At 39.8% G+C, this 27,955-nt stretch overlaps 1 protein-coding gene across 3 annotated transcripts in view; it reads left to right on the forward strand.

The window, feature by feature from the left end:
- The window catches only part of VTI1A (vesicle transport through interaction with t-SNAREs 1A), a 326,845-nt gene that overhangs the window by 2,279 nt on the left and 296,611 nt on the right, over positions 1-27,955 (forward strand). For all 3 annotated transcript variants that reach the window (XR_013814740.1, XM_079793566.1, XM_079793565.1), the window contains exons 2-3: positions 5,055-5,113; positions 6,960-7,070. Coding sequence is in view for 2 of the 3 variants with exons in the window: in XM_079793566.1 (XP_079649692.1) it covers positions 5,055-5,113; positions 6,960-7,070 (170 nt within the window). In the remaining variant the exon portion in view is untranslated. The remainder of the gene's footprint in view (positions 1-5,054; positions 5,114-6,959; positions 7,071-27,955) is intronic.

Genomic DNA, 27,955 nt, shown 5'->3' on the forward strand with positions numbered 1-27,955 from the left:
GTAACCATTCTTAACACACAGAAGGAAACATTGGGATTAAGTAACTTAAAAATAAAGCCTTGACTCTCCTTAGCTCTCGAATAATGTGAGGCCCAAACACAGCAGATATATTGAAATTGAAAGGAGACTGTATGTCTGGCACTAGAAGAATACTTGCTGACTTAAATAATTGAATACTAGTTATTCCTAAAAATGCAGTGGTTTCCCTCTTAATAATTACTTGTGCTTGCTCTTTTTATAATATGTTTCTAATTGATAAATAGAAAAAAAAGAAATTATATCCAGGTAATAATGAGTTTCAGATGTATGTCTATAAACTAACTGAAATTAACATGGCAAAACAGTATGATTAAAAGTAACTATAATCTCTTTCTCTGGGCATCATTGGTGGTTGACCCAGAGGAGAGGAACTATAATTTACTTCAGTTAAGAAGGTTAAAAGTTGGAGCTAACTTCTTAGTCAAAGCAGTTCATTCTTCAACATACTAACTTATTTAAATTGAAGTCGAGTGAGTATGACTGATGGCAATTAAATCCACTCTGCTGTGCATGTACAATGTATTAAATTGTTACTTCCAAAGAGAATAGAAAAGAATGAATATTTTAAAACAGAAATTTGATTGCTCTGTGATACGTTTTCAACAATAAAAAGACTTCGCTCTTACACTAAAGTGTTTGAATCTTAACTAACTTTATAAATTGGACTAACGAGATGGATCAGTCCGTTCTTAGGTAATGCTCTATGGCACTGTATTTGACATTTGATTTTAATGATTAGTGTTCTGTGGTAAAGCCAGGGAAATGGATGAGTGGAAACCATGACTAATACTAACCGTAGAGTTCTTTTCCCTCTGGTGATGAATTCTAAGTTACAGGGACACCATATAGGTGTGGAGGTTCCATTACAACAGCAGGCTCCCTGAAGGACCTAATGAAATGTTCTCTTGCCGTTAGTTGCATACCTCACCATTCACTTTGTGGCTGTAAATCAGAAATACCAAGAAAGGTGTTATGGCAAATTGGTTAAGAGTCACACATGGCATCAGCTCTGTTGAGAGTCCCAGTTCTGCTACTCACCAGATGTGCAATTTTGGGCCAATTGCTTGGTCTTTCTAAGCCTGCTACCTCCATCTGTAAAACTGGGGAAGAAAGGGGTATTAGTTTCAAAGTTACAGTGTTGTAAAAATCAGATGAAATAAAACATGTGACAGACTAGCACATTTTTTCCTTCAGAGAAAATACAGGAATTAGCCTTTAGTGATGGATGTTATTGCTACTGCTGACGGCAAAAGCTGGCAGGACTCAGCTCCTCCGACTTTGTTATATTAATTGAACTTTTAAAGGAACCTTGGGCCTCAATTCTTGCTTCTTGTCTGTGCCTAGACTAGAGTGAGATGAATCTTTCTGGATGAACGCCTACACTTGAAAGGAGACCAGTGACCAGGGGCTTTGGGATATGAAATTGGAATTGGATTTTAACTGGCTGTTAAGGAGGGAGTCAGGGGAGTGGTGGGGCCAGATAGTGCCCTTTCCGGGAGGAGATGCTCAAGTCTAGCTGGTTAGTTATGCTAAGCCCTGGAGTCTTTTGGAGATCAGATATTGCTGTGTATGGAAGAAGCCATCAATTTTTTTTAACCAGTTAACTGCCACGATATTTTGAATTTAATTTAAAAAGTTCCGCTGCTTGCGTCTATAGGTACTTATGGCGTACAAATGATTAAATATGTTTTTATTGATTTCAGATAGGAAGGGAGAGGGAAAAAGAGAGAGATAGAAGCATCAATGATGAGAGAGAATCATCGATCGACTGTCTCTTGCACACCCCACAGTGGGGATCGAGCCGGCAACCCAGGCATATGCTCTGACCGGGAGGTGAACTGTGACCTCCTGGTTCATAGGTTGACCCTCAACCACTGACCCACACTGGCCGAGCTGGCCTACATTATTTATTCAATTTAATATCATTTTTCAAGAACTAATTATATGTCAGGCTCAGTGCTGGAATTTAGGACTATAAAGATGATTAAGACACAGTTCCTGTCTTCCCAGAGCCTCCAAGGTAGGAAGTAAATCAGACCGGTAGAGGTGAGAGAGAAATCATTAAGATTCGGTAAAAGTTTCAGTGTTTTATGTAACTGAAAGTGGTTAACTCTTGTTGGGTTAGGAAAGGCTTCCTAGAGGTACTGATTTCTGAAGAGAGTGTTGAATAGCAATTTGCCAGGTAATCACAGTGGAGGTGGGCATAGGCATTGGCATTAAAGGTGTGGAGTCCTGCAAATATATCAGGATTAATGATAAAGACTTAGCATTATAAATAGGTAATAAGATAGTGAATAAGTGGGAGCAGATGAAATTGCCAGGGGCATAGATGATAGCCATAGAGGTGGGGAAAGCAAGGACTAGACTCCGAGGAACACCGGTGGTTAGAGGATGGGCTGAGGAAGAAGATGCCCAGCAGAGGATGCAGAGATAGAAGTGAGTATTCAGGAGAGTCACAGAGTCAGGGTGTCGCTGAAGCCAGGAGAGGAGAACGTGACAGGATGGGAGGAGCATAATGGCAGATGCTACAAGATTAAATAAAAATAGAACCAAGGAATGTCCATTAGTTTGTGCAAACAAAGGTCATTAGTCTTGAGAGAGTCATCTCAGTAGAAAGGTGGGGTGTGGGCGGGATTACAGGGAGGAATGGGGGAGGAGGGAGGGAAATGTGACTGTAGCTGGAAGGAGAGAGATGTTAGTAGCAAAGGGGACTAGAGGTCAAGGGGGGCTGCTTGTTTTGTTTTCCTTTGTTAATGAGAAATCCTGGTGTACGTTAGTCCTGGAGGTCCATGGCATGGGCTGGAGTACACGCAAAAAACCTATGTATGTGACAGTTACAAGATTAAATAAAAATAATCTCTCCCCACTTGGTGTTGGCTGTCTTTCTGAAGGGCTATTTAGCTCGTAGGGGTTATACCCCTCTCAAGCATTACAACTTTTCTAGTCTGTTGTATGAGTCAGTCAGTAATCATTGGGTTCCTTGTCACAGAAACCCAACTTTAAATAAAGAAAAAGAAACTTGTTTGTTCAAGAAACTTAACCGTGAAAAGTCAAGCAAAATTCTGTATAATAAAGAGGTAATATGCAAATTGATCCTCATGCCCTTGCACAAGATGGCCGCCCCCATGTGGTCAAAGATAGCCACCACAAGATGGCCAGCAGGGAAGGGTAGTTGTGGGTGATCAGGTCAGCAGGGGAGGGCAGTTAGGGACGACCAGGCTGGCAGGGGAGGGCTGTTAGGGATGACCAGGCCAGCAGGGGAGGGCAGTTGGGGGCAACCAGGCCTGCAGGGGAGGGCAGTTGGGGGGGACCAGGCCTGCAGGGGAGGGCAGTTGGGGGGGACCAGGCCTGTAGGGGAGGGCAGTTGGGGGCAATTGGGCCAGCAGGGGAGCAGTTATGCATCAATCAGGCTTGCAGGGGAGTGGTTAGGGGGTGATCAGGCCAGCAGGCAGGCGAGCGGTTGGGAGCCAGCAGTCCTGGATTGTGAGAGGGATGTCCGACTGCTGGTTTAGGACATTCCCCGAGGGGTCCCAGATTGGAGAGGGTGCAGGCTTGGCTGAGGGACACCCTTCCCACCCCCCACAGCACATGAATTTCGTGCACCGGGCCTCTAGTCTATTTCAGAATTATCTGGAACCAGAAACTAATTAACTAACTCTATCTAATCCATTTGTGTCTGTCTGTCTGTCTGTCCCCTCTGTCCTATCTGTCTACCTCTCAGCTTTGTTTCTAAAGGTAGGCTTCATTTTCAACCACTGATGCTTGCTCTTTGTAGCTAGGCCAATGGATGCCAACAGCTTCTAAACACCTGTTCTCATAACTCTACCAAGGGAGAGGAAAAGACTTTCCCATCGCTCCAGCACTTTGCTTGGTCGGCTGGATTGAGCTACTAGGATTGGTCTAGCTAGGATGAGGAGCCCATCTTTTGCCAAGTCACTGTGACTGGAGAAGCAGGGTCATAGAAGGAGACAGCATCTCCCACTGACCTGTGTGGTGGAGGACAGTCTCAAAAGAGTGGGGGTTATTGCCTGAGAAAAGAAGGGTGATAGGCAGATAAAATGACACATGTTCAATAAATTTGATTAGCACAAAACTTAAGTGCAGTCTCAGAACAAATGGTTTGGAATGGGGGGAGGAGGGGCATTTTCTGAAAATACCTGCCAGGATGTGTCTCTCCTGAAAAAGGGGATTCCAGTTCCGTTATAACTTGGTTTTGGTAGAGTTTGAATAAACCACATACAAAGACTGAGCAGTTTAAAAGTAATTTCACTTGTATCAGCTTATTTAAACTAAAGATAATGCAGTGGGCATTTTTCATCTCCATTTTTTGAGAGTACAGACTGTTCTTACCCAATATTCCATAATCAGTGAGTAGGGAGTGACTTTGGGTTTGGAATCAGTAGTCCTAACTTCAAATATTTCCTCCATTACACCCAACTTTAGTGTTAACAGAAGTACAGTTTTGTATTTTATTTTTAATTTTTATTATTTATATATATCTTTGTTTTATTGATTTCAGAGGGAGAGGGAGAGAGAGATGGAAACATCAATGCTGAGAGAATCATTGATGGGCTGCCTCCTGCACACCCCACACTGGGGATTGTTAAGATCTTGTCCAGTTTTAGGAATTGCTTTTGCCTGTGACTTTTAAATTGTATCTGTAAATCAGTTATTCCCAATTCATTATAGTGAAGATTTTGCAGATTCTTCATGCCACCACTAAAACTGCTATTGTTGACACAGTATCTTCTAAAGAACAAAACAATTTTTGGTTTCTTTTTAAAATGTTATGGCATCCCTTAATCACTAGGTACTCCATACGATTATGTATTTCTAGATAGCCTAGAATTAGTGACTTTAGAGTGGTTTCTAACCAAAGAATGATATGGTCAGTTGCCTGGTATGGTAATTCTCAAATTGGATTTGTCAGAAAGGAAAAAGGTATAAGAAAAATAGAAGTTTTAAAATATTAAATTTATTTTTTAGCAGTTTTCTGATATAATTATCTGTTTCAGATGAGAAGAAACAGATGGTTGCAAATGTGGAGAAACAGCTTGAAGAAGCAAAAGAACTGGTATGTACAGACTCGGTAATATATTTTAACACACGACCATTCATTTAAGCTGATGCCTTCCATTAGCCTGTTTTATTGCAGAAATGTAAAATGACTAATTAGCATTTTATAATTTAAAATTCATTCGTTTTTTAAATTGAAGAGAATTTAATACTTCCTTGGGATTTGTTTTTCTTAATAAAGATGAGAATATCCAGAATATCATTAAATATCCAGCTCTAATTTTTATTCCTTAATAATATATTTTATAATAGCTGTCAATAGCCAATGCTTGTTAAAGGCATACTGGGTACCAGACACTGGGATAAGCATGTTACTTGTTCTATAATATTAATAATATTAATTTTTATAAAAACTCTGGGAGACAAGTACTATTTATCAAAAACTGTTAAGGATCTGAAATTTTTTCCTACTTGCTCACTAATAAGTGAGCTTGCCACAATTTCATGGATGCTAATAGAAGACATGAAATTCTTAAGTCAGAGACAAAAGACTTTTATCACTCACAGCAAAAGCAGCTGCCAGAGTTTGAGCATCCTTGTATGAGGTCCCTGAGCCCCAATTTCCACAGGAGTGGCCGAGGTGGCCCAGATGTATACCCACACATACAGTGGAATGTCTTACAGGAGAGGAACATGGAGCCTGGGAAACATACTGCTTTACAGCAGCCTGTAAGCAAGCCTTCCCTTTGTCCCAGAAGTTCCTCTCTCAACATTGCTCCCTGCAAATATTACCTTGAGAAATGTCCAGGGAAAAGAGTGGTTAGGGCCTTGCATTCTTGGCATGCCCAGAAAGACTTACAGGAGTCTGAGAAAACCATGGAGGAGTGATTTTCAACACTGTGATTATGCACCTCCCCCCATTTTATAGATGGGAATACTGAGGCTTAGAAAGATTAAGTAAGCCGTCTGAGGTCCACATCAATAAGTGGTGGAGTAAGAATTTGTATCTGTACTAGTATATGCTAAACCCAGAGCTCTAAGTAATCCACTATTTTTTATATGTAAATACATTCACAGGGAGCAAAAAATATTGTACCCCAATTTTTTGTTTTAAAAGCCAAATATTGCAAGTATGATTTAACTTGTTACTGCACTGTGGTCCTAAATGAGTGTGAATGCAGGCATCTGACTTAAAAGCCTGTCTTCTTAACCATCATAATATTTCTGTACTGCCTCCCATTAGATGCTCATGTGTTGTATTTGAAGTGTTATATGATGACAGGTTGTTAAAAAGTGCCCTGCTGTGATTTCAGTGAGCTTTGTATAATTTAACATTTTACTGTATCCATTTAACTCCAAATCAACGTGGCGATAAAGTGTAAGAAGTGAAGCTGGAGGATGAGATCACATGTTGCTTAGTAAGTGATTTTCCTAATCAGAAAAGACTTTCTGGAATTTTTACCAGATGACTAAGGCTGGGCAGACACTGTGTGCTCAAGGTTGGAAATAATGGTTTGGTTTATCTTCCCCATAGTCCTGGTGGTTTGGGGTCAAAACACCTGACCAGGTTGGACTGAATGATGGGATACTTCAAGCATATTAAAATCATTATTATTAAGGATGTTTGGATTAATGCATGTGTTTGAATAGAAATTCCTGAGAAAGTAAGTACTTTGGTGCTCTATGTGTCACTTGGCAAGCACTCAGTAACTATTTGTTCACCTAAACAAAAATTAAGCACAAACGTAGTCCCAATATTATTTGATCCCAGGTAGGTAACTCCCTGGACCTGGTTCCTCAACTGTAAAATGAAGAATTGAAATGAAATCCTTTCCACTCTAAACATCTGGTCAAATAAAGAGTAAGCATATGGTTTAAATGACGTTTTGCTCTCACCCTGTCAGCTTGAGCAGATGGATTTGGAAGTCCGAGAGATACCACCCCAAAGTCGAGGAATGTACAGCAACAGAATGAGAAGCTACAAGCAAGAAATGGGCAAACTTGAAACAGATTTTGTGAGTCAAATTCCATCCTTCGTCATATTTACTGATCTTTATACTGAATTTTTATTTATGTCTTCTGACATTTCCTCCACATGCCTCGTCTCACTCAGCATTAAGTGTGTCGTCTTCAGGAGATTGTGCAAAAGACAAGCAATACCTTTCATTGTTTGTGACCCAGGGCCTACAAATGTTCACAGAGCTAGCTAATGATGGAATTCAAGGGATACTGGATTCATAACTCACTGACATATCCAAACTAGGTGGTCCTTTGAGTTTGGATAGTATTTCCTGATATTTAGCATTTATTAGAATTTTGAAACCAAATTTCAGGCCTTATAAAGTTTGTAGCCTTTATAATGCAATAGTCACAGATGGACTTAAGAGGCTCATAAATGTCCTGAAATTATATAATCACGTGTTGCCTAATGATGTTTAGTCATGTACAATGGTGGTCCCATATAATCAAGCTGAAAATATTCTATTGCCTGATGCTGTTGTAATAATGGTGTCATAATGTCACCGTTCAACGCCTTGCTGTTGTGTTTGTGGTGATATTTTTAAAAACGTACTGCACTGTCAGTCATATAAAAGTATATTGCATATAAGTTACGGTCCGTAATGCTTGATAATGACAATAACTGACTATGTTACGGGTTTAGGCATAAACTATAGTATACTTTTTATTATTATTTTAGAGTGTACTCTTTGTACTTACATTTAAAAAAAGGTTGCTGTGAAACTGTGCTGTGCTATGCTCGAAACAGCCTCATACATCCCGTGTTTACTACATATCTCCTGGTTACATCATTCTCTCTTGTGCTTGATTTAATCTCATGTTTTTTCATTCATCGTGCCCCTAAGCATACAAAACCCACTGCTAATGTTGCCAGTAAGAGGCCATGTGGAGTGATTGACCTAAAGTCAAAATTAAAGTAAGTAAGGACTATGAAGGTAGAAAATCAGTGGTGGCTATTGCTCTCCAGTCAGGCATTCCCAGTGCCACCATTGCTACGATCTCTCAGAACAGAACAAAGTGACAGGAGCTATTAAAGTATCTGCTTCATTGAAGTCAATGAGACTTAACCAAAATTAGAGAAGGGCCTGTGTCGGACATGGGGAAACTTCTAACGTCCTGGAGGGAGGACCAGACACAGCAGTGTGTCCCTCTCAGCACCAGGACCGTTACGGCCAAAGCGGAAAGTTTGTTTGCAGAGTTGAATGATTAGGCTGGACCTGGCTGAAATGATGAGTTTACTGCTATTCTGGGTGGTTTACACAGTTCAAGAACTGTTACTCATTACATAACGTGAAAGTGAGTGCTGAGTCAGCAGATGCTGGTGAGAAGGCAGCTGAAGGATTTTTGGCAACTCTAGCTAAGCTGACTGTGGAGGGAAATTACCTGCCAGAGCAGATCTTCAACATGGACGAAACCTCCCTATTCTGGAAACAGATGCCTGGAAGGACTTTCACCGATAAGTAAGCCAAGTCAATGCCGGGTCTCAAGGCCATTGAGGCCAGGTTTATAGCTTTGGTGGCAGCGTCGTAGGCTGCAGTTAGAAATCCTTTGTGATCTGGTGCAGTGAGAACCCGGGCCTCCCAGCATATCAGTAAGCACACACTGCAGGAGCAATGAGAAACCGTGGATGATCAGTGACTCAGCCTCAGCTCTCCCCTCCTCCCCACCGCACCCGCCCAAGATGCCCTCCTGGGCTCGGGGTGATGTCACCAAGGAGTGATGAGGACACTCAAGAGGTTCATCCATGACTTCAGAGGATTTGCCAAGAATGTGGCAGTTGCAAAAGTCAGCAAGGCTGTGGGGGGGGGGGGGGGGGGGATGGACAGTTACTGCTTAATGGGTATAGAGTTTCAGTTTTACAAAATGAAAAGTTTTAGAGACTGGTTGCTCAACAATGTGAATACATTTAAAACTGTTGATCTGTTCACTTAAAAATAGTTAAGATGGTCCTAGCCAGTTTGGCTCAGTGGATAGAGCGTCGGTCTGCAGACTGAAGGGTCCCGGGTTCCATTCCGGTCAAGGGCACATGCCCAGGTTGCGGGCTCCATCCCCAGTAGGGGTTGTGCAGGAGGCAGCCAATCGATGATTCCCTCTCATCATTGATGTTTCTATCTCTCTCTCCCTCTCGCTTCCTCTCTGAAATTAATAAAAAATATATTTAAAAAATAGTTAAGATGGTAAATTTTATGTGTATTTTACCAGAATTAAAACTTGAAATGGGAAAAAAAAAATATGCAGGTGAGGATCGACCTGAGCTTTTTACCTGGGAGTGATGGGACTCATAGGTTGGCATGTGAGTCAACTGTATTTCTGACCCTGGCATTCAAATTCAGAAAGAAAGGATCTTTCTGCCTCTGATCCTGCCTTTGGTGTTTTAGAGGCCACACCTTCTAGACTCCAGTATATCTTCCCACAACAAGACCAATGGTATGGGACATAGTAGAAATTCCACCTAGAGTGCAGAATAGGGAACTTGCATGTTTGTTTTATATTTTAATGGATATTTTCCTGAGAAGTTGAGATAGGCTATGTCAGTTGCTGTGATGTGGTTGCCTTTTAAACTTGTATTCCTACTAGTTAAAAAAAAATTAGAATTTGTGATGGACCTAAACATGAAAGGAACAGAACACCTCTGCACTAGATACACCTTCTGTGACCGTTCTGTGGAGGGCAGGCTCTCAGCAAGGATAGGAGGTGTGGTGAGGAAACTGGATTGATTTAAGACTTTGACAACTCGAATTTATACCTTAGACAACTCTAATTAAAGTTAATGTTTCAATACAAATGATAAAAATGAAATCAAACATGTATAAGGATTATTTTTGTTTGCTTACCCCATTTTTATGAAACTCTTTTCCAGTGATTTTTTTCTCTTGGTTTCTAGATGACTAAGTGTATTAGTTTTCCAGGGCTGTCGGAACAAAGTACCACTGATCGTGTGGCTCAAACAACAGAATTTATTTTCTCACTGTTCTGGAGGCTGGAAGCCTGAGATCAACGTGTCAGCAGCCTTATCTCTTATGAAGCCTCTCTCCTTGGCTTGGAGATGGCCGCCCTCTCCCTACATACATCTTCACATGGTCTTTCCTGTCTTAATTCCTCTGATTTAGTGCATTTTCATTTCTTCTTTTTATAAGGAAGCCAGGCATCTATTGGGATTAAGTCCACCCTAATGACTTCATTTTAACTCAGTTAATTCTTTAAAGACCCTGTTTTCAACTACAGTTACATTCTGAGGGACTTAGGGTCAGGACTTAAATGAATTGGGGGAGACATCATTTAGCCCCAAACACTGAATTTAGTTTTGATCTTTTCTAATTAAAATTCTTTTTCAGAAACTAAATTGCTTCTGTGGCTTACAAGTCAGCTAACCCAACCTTCAGGGTTTTGTTTTGTTTTTGTTTTTTTTGTTTTTGTTTGTTTTGTCTCCTAAGGAGTATGATCCTGGGTAGATTCTTCCAGGTATTTGGATATCACATAGTTGGAATATTTCTCAGGCATGTTTTCTATTATAAATAAAAATAGAACCACCAAGTATGAACTAAGCACTTATGCTCCAGGCTGTCATTAACAATTCATGCCTTTGTGTGTGTATTTGCTCCCACAGCTTTCTTCTGTGTCCAGAAACATCATTATAAAGTGCTTTAGCAAATTTCATTTTATTGTCTGAAGAGTGGACAGAGTAGGTGTGGATTACTGTCCCCATTTCACACGTGTCAGAACCAGGAGGCTCAGATTGACTCTGGATTTCATCCACAAGCCTTTCCTGAGTCCTGTGGTATATCAGGTGCTGTTCTAGACGCTGGAAAGAAGCCCCTAAGATGGATAAAGTTCTTGCTCCCAGGGAATTCAAATTCTAGCGAGAAAGACAAGAATTTATTAGTTTTATTAATTGCACACACCCATGTTTATGTATATATCTAAATATATACATAAACATGGGTGTGTGCATTTCTTCTATTATATATATAAATTATATATATATATATATAATTTCAGGTAGTTACAAATGCTATAAATAAAAATAAAGTGAGTAAATGGATAGCGAGTGACTAGCAGGGCGGTTGTGGCTACTTTTGCTGGTGTGTTCTCTGTGACTTATGTGAGAGAGGAAGAAAGGTGCCGGAGGTTATAGGGGGAGGCAGAAGAAAGATCTATAAAGGCATTGCAGACATGGTAAAGACCTTGGTGTTTCCTCTTGGTTGGTGAGAAGCTGATGGAGGGCTTTTAGAAGTGAGTGGTCCTTTGACTCCTATTTTACAGCTTCCTTCATCCACTCTACCATATCACATGGGATATTTGAATAGAGTGTAGAAAATATTTATATAATTCCCTTTTATTCTTATTTTCTTTTTATTATTAACTAGAGGCCTGATGCACAAAATTCGTGTAAGAGTAGGCCTTCCTTCCCCTGGCTGCTGGCACCGGCTTCCCTCTGGCACCCAGGACCCGGGTTTCTCTCTGGCTGCTGGCAGGCACCTGGGACCCAGGCTTCCCTCGAAGCCCTGGCTTTGTCCAGAAGGTCATCTGGAAGGATGTCTGCTCTAATTAGCATATTAAGCATTTCTTATTATAGCTTACTTCTTTTTTAAAGGAATGGAGAATATTTTAAAGATATTGATACATCTAGAAATATTGAATCTCAAGAAAAAAATTGCAGAATTGGTCCTTCATCTCTCAGGTTTACTGCAAATGAAGCAGCTCTCTGATTCCCACTGTAATAGCACAACTTTGGGGAAACATTTATGCCAATGGGGAAAGGCAGAGGACACCTTAGTACTTTATCCTTATAGCTCATTGGCTTCTTGCCTTTTTTTTTTTTTTCCTAGCCCACCTCCCCTCCCCCTCTGCCTTCCCTGGGTTCTTCAGGCTGCTTCTCCTCACTTACTGCATTTCTAACTCAGACCTCTGAGATTCCTATATCTTAGTATTTACTGGATACCTCTCCCAGAATCCATTCAACACAAACACTTCAATTTGACAAGTACTCGTCACTTCCGAGTTCTCATTTTGATTTTCCCCTCTCCATCACCTCGCACATCCAGTTGGTCACTGCGAAGTAACCATTCTGTCACTTAGCTATCTCCTGTCCCACCTCCACTGCTGGAAGCCTCCATGTTCCTCAGTCTGGATGCTGTAGTAGCCTCTCCTCCTTTTGTTCCTCTCCCACTTAAACCACCCTCTTCAGCACTTCAGAATTCCCACACACTGATCTGAATACGTCCCACTGTCCATGGAGTCTTACAGAGTCTTCATTGCCTGCTGGATGAAACCCAGGTCAACTCCCAGGCTTTCTGTTCTGTTCCATTGCTTCCTCGCTTGTCTAGTAATTTGATTATCCTGTGCTCGGTATCGTGGATCATGTGTTGTTAAAGCGTATATTTTGTCATTATCCCTTTGAGAGAGAAACATCAATGATGAGGGAGAATCATTGATCGGCTGCCTCCTGCATGCCCCACACTGGGGATTGAGCCCACAACCCAGGCATGTGCCCTTGACTGTCATTTTCCTTTAGAGCAGTGCATCTCAATGTTTTTCCATTATTATATTACACTTCTAAGGGACATTTTTATTTATTTACTTCATATGTATAGATAGATAGATAGATAGATAGATAGATAGATAGATAGATAGATAGATTTCAGAGAGGAAGGGAGAGGGAGAGAGAGATAGAAACATCAATGATGAGAGAGAATCATCGATTGGCTGCCTCCTGCGGACCCCCCACTGGGGATGGAGCCCGCAACCTGGGCATGTGCCCTTGACCGGAATCAAACCTGGGACCTTTCAGTCCGCAGGCCAACGCTCTATCCACTGAGTCAAACCGGGTAGGGCGCTAAGGAACATTTTTAGACTTTTTAAAAACAATGTTCCCTTCCTTCCCCTACCCCATGAAATGTTAACAGCACAGATATTCTGTATGTCTGTATGTCTATGTCTGCTCATGTTCGATGGCCCTTTGGAGGACCACACATCTGTGTAAAAGCTAAGATTCTCCATCCTCCCAAGAACCAGTTTTTGCCTCCGTGGGCATGCTAGCACCTCTGCTGACAGTGCATGCTTTGGAGACTGCGGAGCTTTAGTTGGGCAAACAGATGATTTCCCAACAGACCAGATCGATCCTTTCAAGGCTATTGTTCAGCGATGTTAAGACGTGTCTAGCGCAGTTCTGCTTTTGACGCGCCTTTCTCGGGCTCCATTTGATGACTGGAGCATTCAGTGACTGCTCTACCCTCTGGTCAGAATTCTGTCTCCCTGCTTCGGTGACCTCCGGAATCACCCTTTCCTTCATAGCTCCCCAGTACCTGTTCTCTGCAAGACCTCAGGAGAGCTTGCCGTCTGCATATGCAAGCTCATGTTCAGCCAGAGACCTAAAGAGACCCCTTTATAGATTTCTGAAGCTCTTTCTCCTTCCATCACCCTGCTCAGTGCCGCCCACCTCAGCAGGGCCAAGCTGCACGTCTGCCTCCTGAGCTCAGCGACGTCTGTGTTCCATTTGGGCTCCACCCCACGTGCTGTCGTCGGGAAAGTACCTGCGTGGTTAAGAGCCATGCGATTGTAGGGCTCATTTCAGGCGTTCCCCTTCTCCCAGGGACTGCGATCCTGTTGTCCAGTTTTTGAAAACAATTCCTTTACACATGTTGTCTATTTTTATAGTTGTTCCGAGTGGGGGAGGTTATTCTTGACCAATTCCTCCTATCACGGCTGGCATGAAAATTCAGTGTAGTCTTACTGTTCATTAACCCTTAAAGGATAATTGTGTACATCTGAGAATGAAAAAGTAATAGTCTCCTGTTTACAATGACCTATCATAGAATTTAATTTGTAACTGAATAAATACCTACCTAAGAGATTTTGAAATTCAGGTTAGAATTTGTATTTATAATTGTGGGAAGCTTGGGGAAGGCAGTGGTCATCTCTAACCCTTTTACATTGTTACTACTTATGATGACTCAGTTCACTTGCCTAATTCCATTCTTGACTTTTAGCCTCATATAACCTAATTTTTAAAAAATATATATATTTTATTTCAGAGAGGAAGGAAAGGGAGAGAGAGATAGAACATCAATGATGAGAGAGAATCATTGATCAGCTGTCTCCGGCACACCCCCTACTGGGGGTCAAGTTCACAATGTGGGCATGTGCCCTTGACTAGAATAGAACCTGGGACCCTTCAGTCCACAGGCCAATGCTCTATCCACTGAGCCCAACCAGCTAGGGCTCACCTAATATTTTTAATTTTTGGCTTGTTATAGTCTCAGAGTAAGTTAGGTGTATTAGGTCCAGAGAAGTTAAAATTCAGTCACTTTATTTTTTAGTGAGGAAACGAAGGACCAGGAACACCAAGTGACTTAACCTTAAAGTCACACTGCAATTTAGAGCCAGGACCAGAATCACATAACCTGAACACATATTCTAGTGTTCTCTCCTTGATTCTTTGTTTCCTGCTTCACGTTTCCATAAAAGTCAATTTCATAGCCTATTTATGTATTTGAAAACTTTTAAAAAATTAGAATTTACATATTTAAGCTGTTTTTGTGATTTCTCCCTTCAATATTTGTGGGAGGTTAGCTTGGAGATGGCCATGTGAGGGCATTCCAGGAAAATGAACCAGCTAATAGAGGGGGAAATATAGTTGAGGATTTTCCAAGTTTAAGACTTGATTTGCTTCTTAAGAAAATAAAATCAAACCAACCAACAAACAAAAAACCCAAACTTGTACAAACCAACCAACAAAAAACACTAATGTTGTATAAAGTATTTGAGCACGTCTCAGTAAGTTGAAAAAGAAAGAAACAAGTACATGATGCACCAGGATAAGGTCCCTAACTCTGAGAATGTGGTGTGTTGAATGCTTTACATCTCTGATCTTGTCCTATGATGGTAGCCCCATCTTGTGGTTAATTTGGGTAGTTGCGTATTTCTTTTTTCTTGTAGCAAAGATGAACTTCCTTTAAGACCTATATACACATACATCCAGGATTTGGCGAGGAGGATTAGATTGTAACGGATGTTAGTAGTAGAGCTTTTTAGCCGCAGTCTCAAGTTCACTTCTATCCCAGGTCAGTGGTGCCCGAATGCTGTCCTCTCCCTGTTTGGCAGGCTATGTGATGTGATTGTTAGACCAGCTCCTAGTGCAGAGCTGTCTACATCAGAGAATGACACTTCTATTGACCGTCTCAGCAGTGAGGCTGAATGGCCCTAGAAACCAGCTACCTGCAGACTCTCCAGACTCTCGGAGTTGGTCCCTTAGGTCAGGGTTCAAAGGATATTGTGGAACAGCTTGAAGCTTTTACTGCTGCTGCCTGCACTCTCTTTTAACAGGTGAATGGACAACTTGAGCATCTGAGTTTATGAATGAAGCCAGTACCCATATTCTATTTTTTTAAAGTCTTTTAAATTTTGGCTTTTGTTGAAAAGTCAAGAACATGATGCTCCTGTTTACATTTTATCTTTTCGGATCTGATTCATGGGATATTTTACGTATATTCTGTGGAAGCTGTAGAAAACCAAGAAAGCATGTTTTAAAGACTGGGTTGGTGTCTGTGGTTGTAATTGTAGCATCAGCTTAATTTTTCTTGCAGGGATATAAATGCATTCTAGAGAGAAATAAGAAAGCCAGCCTGGACAGAGCTGTCTCCAAAAAGAAATTTCCCTCCAGTGTGTGCACTTAACAAATATGCTTTCCATTTAAAAGATTATGTTGTTGTTTGAAACTCTGTAAAAATAATGCCTGCTTATTGTGGAATGAATATTCCTAAAGGGTAGAAAGAAGAAAAAAATCACCTTAGCTCTGTTACCCCCAAAGATCCACATTTTAACATTTGTTTCCTTGCAATCTTCCCTTCCCTTCTCTCTTGCATAATTTATTGTTTTATTTTACATAATAATGGTGTTACTCTATCCACATTTTTTTTTTACCTTTTTTTAAAGCACAGATTCCAACATTGGTATTTCCCATTTCTATAAATTCTTAATCATCTTAATGGTTACATAATATTTCAATCAGTGATGTGAGTTCATATTTTGTTGAATCCTAATATATTTTCATTTACTCTCTCCATAATTTATTGTGCTACAATCAACATATTAGAACAGGATTACTTTCATTAAGAAAAAAGAAATTTATCATTTCTCAGAAGGCAGGTTCCTGAATCAAGGAGTATCAACAGCAACATTATAGCTATTATTAAAATATTCCTTGATATTACATTTTTATTGTGCCTCATCAAATCATCTTTGTTTTTATTTCTCCATATCTTCTCTGCTTTTGTGTGATTTCAGAAATAAAAAGAGGCCAACCAGGGCTAAGTACTTTTATATGCATTACTCATTCAGTCCACAATTATATGAGAAAGATACTGTCATTAGCTGCCATTATAGGGATTTTACAACTCTGGAATTAGATACAACTGAGCTGTTGTCTTTTTAAGATACTCTTCCATAGGAGATATTATATCAATGTTGGTAAGGCTAGCAGATATGCCCGGCTCTCAATATCTGATCTAAAATTGAACTCATTTTATATTTCCAATATTTATTAATCAGAAACTGAAAAATATTTTAGTTATCTGGATATGACTATGACCTTTAAGGGAGAAAGTCATACTATATTTAGGTGCATATACATAATTTTCTTTGTTTGCAGATATTTTCTTAAGACCTTGGTTCCCAAGGTCGCACTAGGTGAAATTGTCAGAAAACTGTCATGCAGTGGGCCTCCTTTGTTTGTAGGCTTCTCATTCCAGGCTTTGACCTTGGTAATTCTTGTACTCACAAAAGTAGCCTCCAATAATTTCAAAGGCCGACACAGGAAATGGACACGCCGTATAGGGAAGAGACCAAAGTCTATTTTCAGCTGAAGTGATGCCTCCTGGGGGCTGATCTGTGCTTGTGTGTCACTCTGGTCTCCTAATCCAAGATGCTGCTTTAAAAGGTTCATGCTCTTGACCCTTCTTCCCACCGTGTATACTTGAATGGAACAGCAGTACATATTAAATATTGTGTCGTTGGTCTTATGTACTAAATTTGAGGTTGCCCTTAATAGATTTTCTTTACTCTGGAAGCTCTGACACTTTCTTCCAATGGGAACTGTTTTTATGAGAACTACTTTGGGCTTTTAGCCTCTTGCCTTTAGCTCCTGTAGAGCTTTATGAACTCCAGAACTAACTTCCATACCCAGTGTAGTCACTGGCAGAGTCGGAGTCTGTACTGGTATAGATATATCTGTGTGTGTACATTCACACATTCCTGTATGTGTAATTTTTTAAAAAATTGGTGTCAGATTTCTGATTGGATTTTGCGATTTTATTGGAATACTTTTTCTGTTTCCTTGCCAATTTTTTAATCATTGGAATTAAAGTTATAGTGCCATTTTATGGCAGAAGGAGCAAATTTCTGTTACAACTTTCTGATATTTCTAGTGGTTTGAGTGTTCTAAGCAGATGCAGTGTGTATTTTTTGGAGATAGTGCTCTATTGCTTTAAAACAAACAATTTTATATAAAGTTTACTGATTTTAATATCTCTCTTGTAATCCTTCTTGAAAGACTTAACAAATTATTATAGACTTTGCTGTTGTTCGTTTTGTCCAGCTACGTTGACTTACCTAAGAAATAAAGAGGAAAGATAAAAACAGGTAAGATTTTGAAAGGTTAATTATAAACCCATGACAACTTAGGCCTCATTATTAGTCACTAGATGGCACTGTTTATTTGCAGAGTGTCATTTTTTGAAAAAGGGAACTGGTAGTAACTGAAATTACTGCCTCATGAATAAAATATTTCTGATGGGATTTGCATTTCTATATTGGCTGAACACTGTTGAATGTTTTATTAACTAGCCCAGTGCAACTGTCAGCCTATTAAAGAGATCCAATGGTCCCTGCTTAGATAAATAAACTAAATAAATCCAATTCGTCAAATTGTGTTCCTGGCTGTTTATTTTCCATGCTTTTGATGTACAGTTTATTTTAAGTTAAAGCCACACTGGTTTAAAAATTAATGGGAAAATGTTATTTGGTGTTTGGAACATGAAGAAGCTAATTGCCATAGTAAAAAAGCCAGCTCTGTTTCAATGTTAAATTGTTTGCTCCTAAATAGTAAACTTTGTAATGGTTGCTTATAAACTGTCCCATGGTCAAAAAACAGTCTGGTGTTCTGTAAATATATGGTCAGAGACTGTGTTATCAAAATCTGTGGAATCCTTGGTTCAGTTTCCCTGGAAAAGTACTATTCAAGCCTTCTACTTGGTTTTGTCTGTGAGTCATGCTTAGTTTTCATGTATGGTATATTATTCCTTGAAAAGAAAAGTAGCTAATTGATTTTTAAATGAAATGCCTCTTATCAAAGTACTGCTTGCCTGTCACTCTCCTGGTAAATGCAAACATTAAGGCGGAGACAGGGATGCCCGTGTTCATGTTGCTGGGGCAGCCAGAGGCCTGGTGGCCGCGGCTCCATGCCCCATACAGAACTGACGCCCACATGCCCATTGCCTTCTTAAAGCTTATATTCTGGGGATCTTGAAACTCACAGTTGCATTATTTAGTACCACCGACTGAACTAAAGCTTTGATACTTAGGCCCTAGGGCAGGCGTCCTCAAACTACGGCCCGCGGGCCACATGCGGGTGTTTTTGCCGTTTTGTTTTTTTACTTCAAAATAAGATATGTGCAGTGTGCATAGGAATTTGTTCATAGTTGTTTTTTTAACTATAGTCCGGCCCTCCAACGGTCTGAGGGACTGTGAACTGGTTTCCTGTTTAAAAAGTTTGAGGACCCCTGCCCTAGGGTAACAAAAACATCCGAATAAAGCGTGTCCATATTGTGCGCCGCTACGCTGAATAAGTTAGCAACTGGCAATGACACATCATGCTTCTGACTTTTACTTCTCATTTCTCTTTCTCATGAATCCTCAGTTGCTTTTTATGCCATTTCTGTTGTCTTTTATCTAGTCCCACATTAGTGAGGTGCAGGACAAAACTTACAGCAGATTAGGCACCTCTGGCCTAGCACATAGCTTTTAGGGCGTTCACTGCCTGTGATCAAGACCAAGCCCGATCTGATCTCAGGGGTGAAGGTTTAAACTGTGTACTAGTGGTTGAAGACTTTTGCTGTGTCAACTATTTTGAGCTTTCTTGTACAAGCAGTTAAAATAGGACAGGAGATATTTTGCCAGAGACTTTTCTCTTGATTTCAAATCCTCGGAAGCCTTCAGGAAATGGACCATGTGTACAGATCGTCGCATTTTTTGCTTAGGTTGTTTCGTTTAATTTTGTGTCTTTTAGTTCCCTGAAGTGGAAAAAAATATATATTTAAGACTAAAAACAACTAGCAAATGTGGAGTCATATTGCTCATTAGCTTTTAAGAAGTTCGTCAGATCATGGATTAAATGCCTTTGCTAAAAATGCCTCTGAAATTCTTAAGGGGTCTCACATTAGGGAACACCAAGACGCAGGACTCCCTCCTCAGTGAATTTTGTTAGTTCTCGAGGCTCCTCATGTCCTTGCAAATTCATAAAAGCTGCTGTAGCCCAAGCTCCATCACAGACCGTTTTAAGGAGGTGTCCCAGTGTTCCCATTCTCCATTTGGCTCTGTTCAATGCTGTTTAGAACAAGTCATTGCTGTCTTGGACTTGGAAATCTGCTGTGAAAATGGAGATTTCTGTTACTGGTTTTGAAGAAGTTGACCTGTAATTGCATCCTTCAAATGGAGAGAGTGGGCCAGATTTTATGATTTGGAAACTCACATTGCATGGCATTGGCTAGGGTGTGAAATGAAAATATAGAAATTATAGAAATGAAATGTTTCTTTAAAATGTATTCTATACTTTAAAACAAGGGTGCCCTTTGTTAATGTCTCCTGATTTTTTTACCCTTTTCCTTTCATAATGGAACATTGCATCTATGCATGTTCAATGGCTGACATTTTTTGTTTCATTGTTTTCTTATTTTGATCTTTTTTATATAAACCTAGTCTATAAATAAATTTCAACTGAATATTAGAGTGGACATAGGTGGTTTTTACTTTTATTTATTTTAAATGTTTTTATTGATTTGAGAGAGAGAGAGAGAGAGAAACATCAATCCCCTGCCACCTGCGAGCCCCATACTGGGGATCGAGCCTGCAACCGGACATGTACCCTGACTGGGAATCAAACCAGGGACCTCTCAATTCATGGGATGATGCCCAACCAATGGAGCCACACTGGCCAGGGCGACACATGTGTTTTTAAAGTAAAGTTTAGAAAGGGGAAAACTATCTCCATGGTTAGAATCTTATACGGTTTCTATTCTTTTTAGTTTTAATGAAATTTAAAATTTTCTCTTTCTACTTTTTTAAAGAATGTGGTTCAGTGTTATTCATTTCAAATGTGGTCTGGTCCAGGCCCTCTATGTGATGGCTTTGTTTACACTTTAAAAATATCATATATGTGTGTCAGATGTTTGCTCTTTCTGTATTTTTCTAATATTGTGTGCAGGCTAAATTTGGTCATTGACCACTTTGCCAAGAAAGGAAGTGTGAAATAGTGAGACAAGGCCAGGGACAGTAGACCTCAGACCTCAAAAATGGCATATTCATACTGCACTTCAGTTTCTGTATCTGCAAATTTGGATTATCATATCAATTTTGCCCACGTAATGGTGAAATATGAGAGTCACATAAGATAATAAATATGCAAATGCTTTGATAACTTCACTGATTTTTAGTCTGTGACTTTACTGGGCACAGGTAGTAATTCTAGAATTAAAGAGTTCAGAGGTTAAAGTATTTCAAAGTCAAAAGATTCCTTCCATATCCTGAAAATGTACACCCTCTTTCTCAGTGATTAGCTTACACAAAGGACTGAAATGTGAAGTCTTCCATCTTATTCTCATATATGACCTTCTAAGTTGAATTGCTTTTATTTTCTAGCACATTTTGTCTTGTGAAAGACATTTTAGAAATGAATCTTCGCAAGCAAGGTTTCTCCTCGACCTTTGTGGTAGCAGAGTCAGAATTAAAGGTAGAAGAATTATGATACTATAAATTTTTGCATCATTTTATTGTGCGTATCATACTACTAATTAGAGTTACATTTTTGCTGTGTTTTTCATCTGGCTTTCAAAATATATGTTGAATTATTTACTTTGGATAGCCTCCCCATTACTTTCCTAATTTCTAATGCCTTACATTTCCCAGAAGCTATTAGAAGTCACTGTCCGTGCACTGTTTTATCATTGGCCTAACATACCAGTATTGAGAAGGAAAGAGGAAGGAAGATTCCATAGTATCTGTTAAATATTGCCATTAATATCAACAAAGAATTGACTTTTGCATAACTGAAGTCAACAACCAGATAGCTTTGTAATTAAAAATTCTAAATATTGTTATACACTGAGAATTTAGTTTAGAATGTGCCCCAATACATAAGACAATGTAATACACAGCTAGTAATAATAATGAGGAAGCCAAAATAATTTAAATAAAATTCTCGCTAGTAAAACAAATAATACTAAAATTAATATATAACTAAAGAACAAATGAAGCTGAGGAAGAGAACATTCAAGCTGGTATTCTTATTAAAATATGTTTTTATTGATTTTTAGAGAGAGAGGAAGGGAGAGGGATAGAGGGATAGAAATATCAATCGGCTGCCTCCTGCATGCTCCCTACTGGGGATCAAGCCCACAACCTGAGCATGTGCCCTGACCAGAATGGAACTTAGTAATTTCTTGGTTCCTGGGTCGATGCTCAACCATTGAGCCATACCAGCCAGACTCAAGCTGATATTCTTTCTATTCACTTCATTAAAGTAGGTTTTAATTTTGGTGATTTTCAACAGTTTGTTGTTTTGGTATAGATTACTATAAAGACCTTACATATATTTACTACCTGTTACGCATTAAAACTTTGCTCAAGGAATCAAAAGATAAGTCATATTTTTAAGGGACTCATCATTCTAATAATTGCAATGCTGTGGTAAGGGAAGTTATAAATTTTCTTATGGGTTAGTATGTGAAAATATCAGATTCCCCAGGACGGGCATCAAACCCCCATGTTTGTATGTAAATTAAGTGGAGGTTATGAGGGAAGGCACCTACAAGGAGATGATACCCAAACTGAGAAGGATGAGGTAGAATTTGAGAGAAGCAGGGTCTACTTAAGTTGAAAGAACAATGTAAGCAAAGGAGGATGGAAGAGGGGCAGTATAGTGGAAGGGAGGCAGGGCGTGCCAGAGTGTTGACATTGCTTCAGGTATAAAACTCGGAGCTAGAGTCTTAGGTCCTAAACTTTGCTGCACATTAGAATCATCTGGCGGGGTGGGCGGGCGGGGGCGGGGGGACTTTAAAAACCCCGATGCCCTGCGCCCCCTCCCAAACCTTGTGATGTAATGGGGTATGGGGTATGTCTTGGGCATCAGAACTTGATGCGCTTGAGAGCTTGGCAAAGCCTTATTGATTAAGTTGAGCAACTAGGCCTTTATCTCATTTGGGTTTAGAAGCTATTGAAAGATTACATGAGCTGGATAATGTGGTTGCTTTATCCTATATAATAAAAGCCTAATAGGCAAATTGTCCCCTTGGGCGGTCATTCGACCGTAAGACTGGGAGTTCGACTGCTCACTATGACATGTGCTGACCACCAGGGGGCAGCATGGAATATGGTGGGCATCGGCGACGCACTGCAATCTTTCGCCAGCTGGGGGCGGAGGTAACGGGGACGGAGGTGCGATGAGAATGTGGGGTGTCCGCCGAGCTTGCTCTCACTCCCCCTGCTACCCTCCCCCGGGATGCCAGGGTTCACACGCGGGGGAAGCCCCCGCTCAGGCTATGTGCCCGCGAGTAGCCCACCCTGCACCTGCGCGGCCTCTTCCAAGTGAGCCGGGCCACAGCCGCCGGGACTGCAGGGGCCGGTTGGGTTCCCCGTGGGTTCACGCAAGAGCCGGTCTGCGAGGCCAGCCGGGAGAGAGCCCACTGCCCGCCTGGCTTGCGGGTGGTGCTGCTGGGCCGCCCAAAGGCCCATGCTGCACCCCGGCCCACAGCGTCTGGCCGCACTCACCACATCTCCGCGTGGGGACTCAGGCGCAGGGGGGTACGCGGGGGCCCGGGGGCCCAGATGCTGCCCAGGGCCCAGAGGTCTGCCGGGATCTGCTCTTCCACACCAGACGCTCACGCTTCGATCACTGGCCAGGCCTAGGGACTGCACCCATGGACGAATTTCGTGCACCGGGCCTCTAGTATTTAATAAAGCATTGAAAACAGTGAAGCCCATTCTTGCATATGGCTTGCAGTGCTATTTAACTTATTTTCATTTTTCTCTCAAATTGTCAGTGCTATTATTTTAAATACATTTTTTAAGTTGACAAAGGCCAGTATCTTACAGTGACAGTTACCCACGTTTCTTTTGTATCCAATTACTTTAAAAATGATTTTCCTTTTGGTTTACAGTTTTAAGCACTATGATAACCTTTATTTGGGGAAGACAGAGAAACCATTGCATGAATGACTTTTCTCCCTTGGTGGCAAAATGGATATTTTAATTTTCACTTGAGCTTAGCACAGAAGAGAACTCTCAGCCTTTAATTTTATATCACTAAATCAACTGTGGCTTTGACCTCTTACATTAAGCCAGTGCCAATTGAACTTCTTTCTGTGAATTTTTTGTTTATAAATGTGCACTTTTAACTGCTTTGGAGATAGGCGTATTAAGTTCCTTGTAAGAATGGAAATATAGTCATATATAGTTATACAAGTTATATATATGGCTTCTGGATTTAGTAGGAAAAACTCTATATAATTTTTCCTTTCTTTTTTTTTTTCACCCTCCCCCCACCCCTTGTGAAGTCTTGCAAGACTGATTGTAACTTAATTTTGTTCAAGAATTGTCAAGAAATTGCCAGTAATCTCTAATCAGAGAAAAAGAAGTAGGGATGTGATGGATAAATAGGATTCTGTTATGGCCAACATCTTCATTGATCTTAACAGAATTACTCTTTGCCTCCCCTGTGTCTATATTTTCTCTTGGCAATCAGCCAAGTGAATTTGGAACAGAAAGAAAGAGAGAAAATCTAGTTGGTTTCAAATGATGCTAGCAGTGCATTGGTGTGGGGAAAATAACTTACAACTTGATAGTAGAATTACTAGAGGATTTCCCTTATTTGGGGGGAAATTGAAGTTCCTTTTGTGGCCAGGTTAGAAAATTCCTAACTTAACTCATAGCTTATGATATCAATTTAAATCTTATAATCATATCAAATGGCATTTTAGAGTTCTTAATTATGAGATAACTTTAAAACTATTTCTGAACTGCAGTAAAATAAAAAAAACTCAGATTAGAAAAAAATACTATTCTATGTCTTAATTGCTATTTTAAAGTTTATTATGTTTCTTAAAGTAAAATAATTATTTTCTCAGGTTTTTAAAAAATGTGAATTGATTAAAGAGTCTTGGTTTGTGAGCATATTATTTTGCTATAGGATTCTGTAGTCAGAGAGATTATCCTCATGAAAATATGTCATTTCAAAGTGTTTTCATCATAAGATTCATACATTTATGGCTTCTTGGCTAATTACTACTCCGTTGGGTGGATTCTGAGGAAATAATCTTTGCAGGAATCTGGAAATATGGATGTGAGATTTCTGTCAGTGCATTTTATAGCTGAGCAGGCTTTCGCTCTTCCCCAGTCTGTTCAGAGGCTGTCAAAGTAGCAACATTACGCTTTCTAATTCAAATGGAAGGTGGCCATAGATGGCACTGTGGCTCATAGCGATATTTAAAATATACCCTATTGTGGCATTTTCTCAGAGAAATTCCCAAGACCAAATTTATTTACAACATTCCCTTTGTATTAAGAGTTTCCTTTTTACTCTGAAGAGGAATGATTTTAAACACAGCAAAATTAGAAATACTAGCTTTATTTTTAAATATCAGTGAGTAATAAATCATCAACAGCTGTATTTCGTGAGCCCTTGATAATGGTTTTCAAAACAGGCTCTCTTTTAGTACTATCTCTGCAAAATCCTCTTCCGCAGGTATGGCGCTCAGAGAGCGAAAATTAAAGTGTGCCCAGGAATCTCGTTCTTATCTTTCAGGAAGCACTACTGAAACGCTGCCACTAAATCAAGGCATTGTGCCTTTTGAGTTGTCATGACTGGGGCTAAACAACTGTCACTGGCAAGTGACAAGAGGCATAGACAGCAGGGAAGGAAAAGAGAAAGAAAGAAAGTAGTAGTGGGGGAAATTACACGTAAGAGAAAGGGAGGGAAAGTAGCAGGTATACCAGAAGGCTGAGGATGCCCTCAGCAACTGCCTCAGGTGCCAGTTTGTTGGGGCTGCAACATTGTTATGCCTGCTCCTGCTGCATCCTGGAACTTTTCATGTCTGCGGAATCCAGGTAGTACTAAGAAATATCTCAAAGCACAAACTGATATTGTCATTAAGTCCAAAATTGCCTAAAGAATTTTTCTAGTCCTCCAATTTCAAATAAAAACCATAAAGAGTCACAAATTTACATTTTTTAAAGTAAATTATTACTCCCTCAGGTAGATTTTAAGGTAATAATCTTTCCATGTGTCTGGAAATATAGATTTGCATGCAAACCTATCTCATGCAAATAGAAGATTCTACACAGCAAGGAATATTCACTCAATTATATTTTTGTACTCCTTGTCACAAACTTGGGAATCTAATGCTTTTCTATCTTGATATGGATGCTTTGGTAAAGTTAGTATGTTTGCCTTTGCGGGCAGAAAAGATATTATCGCTCTTTTAACTGAACATTGGTGGTAATAGGTAGTCTTTCTCTTTGGTCCAGAATAGTTTCTCCACCTCAGTACTGTTGAAATGTGGGGGTGGATGATTCTTTGTTGGGGTTAGGGAAGCTGCCTTGTGCCTTTTAGGATGCTTAGCAATTCTCTGGCCTTTACCCATTAAGTGCCAATAGACTATTCACAACCCATCCCAGTCATGACAATCAAAAATATCTCCAGATATTCCAATTGGCCCCTTTGAGACAAAATTATCCCTAAGGACCACTCAATTGAGAATGATCACTGGTAGGGATTTTAGAGGAAGAGAGAATTAACAACCGAGAGCCTCTGATAGATTAGATATCATGTTGTATTTCATTATTCTTCCTAACCAGTTTATTATTCAGACATATAAGGTTATGAAAGGCAAAGCCACTTTTCCAGGGTCTCATAATTTGGATCCAGGACTTGAAATCAAACCTGTGTGACACTAACCCTGACAGGTCGTACTGCTTTGGGGCATTTATCAGTAAAAAGTCCCCAAAGCATCTGCTACTTCCAATGTGTAGAGTTCAAAGAGCACTCAGTTCATTAACCAACCTCCATTTATTTCAAGTAGGCTGTAGATCAGGAGGCAATGTCACACAGTGGAAAGTACAGTGGGTTACAGGCAAGAGCTCTGGCTTTGGGTGTCAGCTCTGGAACTAACTAGATTCGTGCCATTGGGCAACGTCATTGTGCCTCAGCTTCTTCAACTCTGAAACGCAGGAGTCAACCTCCACGCTCTTGATAGCCAGTGAGCTCTGTTTTCTGAAGATGTTGAGAATTGGAATGCTTGGCATTTCAAGATTGCCAACAGTTTTTACATCACTTTAAAATCATCCTGTATGCAGTGTAGGACAACAGGTGTGCTTTGAAACTTTTGGCTCAATTGAATCTATTAGTCTTGTATTGCTATGTCTTACATTTCTACAATCCCTAGCCCATTATTCATCTCCTTCGTGGAGTCCTTTCTAATTATCTTTCCTGTCATGATAGATTTCCTTTACTTCCCATGCTCCTTGGCACTTGTGTTTATCGCCTGACCAACTTACACACTGTTTCCATGTCAGAACTGAAATGATTTGTGGATTTTCACTTAAGTTTTATTATTCCAACCGAATTATAAGATCTTCAAGTGTCTTCTACTTTTATGTTTTCTGAAGTATTTAATAAATGCTGTATATAATAGGTGTTGAGTTAGTGCCTATTGAATCAAATTTATGAATTTGTCATTTTAAAGCAAACTTTTTCAGAAGAAACATCTGTGATAAGTGATAGGCACACAAAACCTAACTATTCCAACCAAACAGTTGTATCTAATGTGAATTGTTCTTTGAGCACAATTTCTGTTTAATTTTATTGGAGAAAAATAATAATGCCATGTGTTGCCATATGTGCTTCCTCTGTTCTGACTCCTTTAAAATTTCTCAGACCTGGGAATTAAGATGCTTTCAGAATGAAGTTTCTGAAATGCTCCATTGGGTACATCTTTTCAGAAATAGCCATATGTAGGAAAATCTGACATAGTCATTGGCAGCGGAGAGCTGATAAATACAATTTGATGTAGTATTTCAGCAAACATTTCAGTAACTTTTTGACATTTTCCTGTAGTCCTTATTTACCTTATCAATAGTTATAGTGACATATGATTGTCAACTTTTTATATTAAGACCAAACTAATAAATTAAACATGTTGTGTTTATATCTGATGAAAGCTGACGTTTTAGAAGGGTGTTAAAATATACTGACAGGTCCTGTTCACAGGCTCCTTTGGTATAAATATGCAGATGACATCTTTAGATATTGTTTGTACACATGCGACAGAAAGCGTTGACAACCTAACAAATGCAAATGTCAGCCTCACCATTTAACCTTTCTGTGTAGAAAAAGATGTTTTTTAAAGTTACATGTATCTTTTAACTCCATTTCAAAGTTTTTTTTATTATTATTTTTAGCCTGTTATCACTACTGTTTCATGTACCATGGAAAGCAGCCATTTCTCTAAAATAGTACATTTTTATACTTAATTTTTCATGCCCAAGCCATCAAAGTGCTCCACATTTAAAACAAAGTAATTGATAGGGTCGGAAATAGACTATTGGGGTCCAGCTA

Source organism: Cnephaeus nilssonii (assembly GCF_951640355.1).
Source record: "Cnephaeus nilssonii genome assembly, chromosome: 16".
Taxonomy (NCBI): domain Eukaryota; kingdom Metazoa; phylum Chordata; class Mammalia; order Chiroptera; family Vespertilionidae; genus Cnephaeus; species Cnephaeus nilssonii.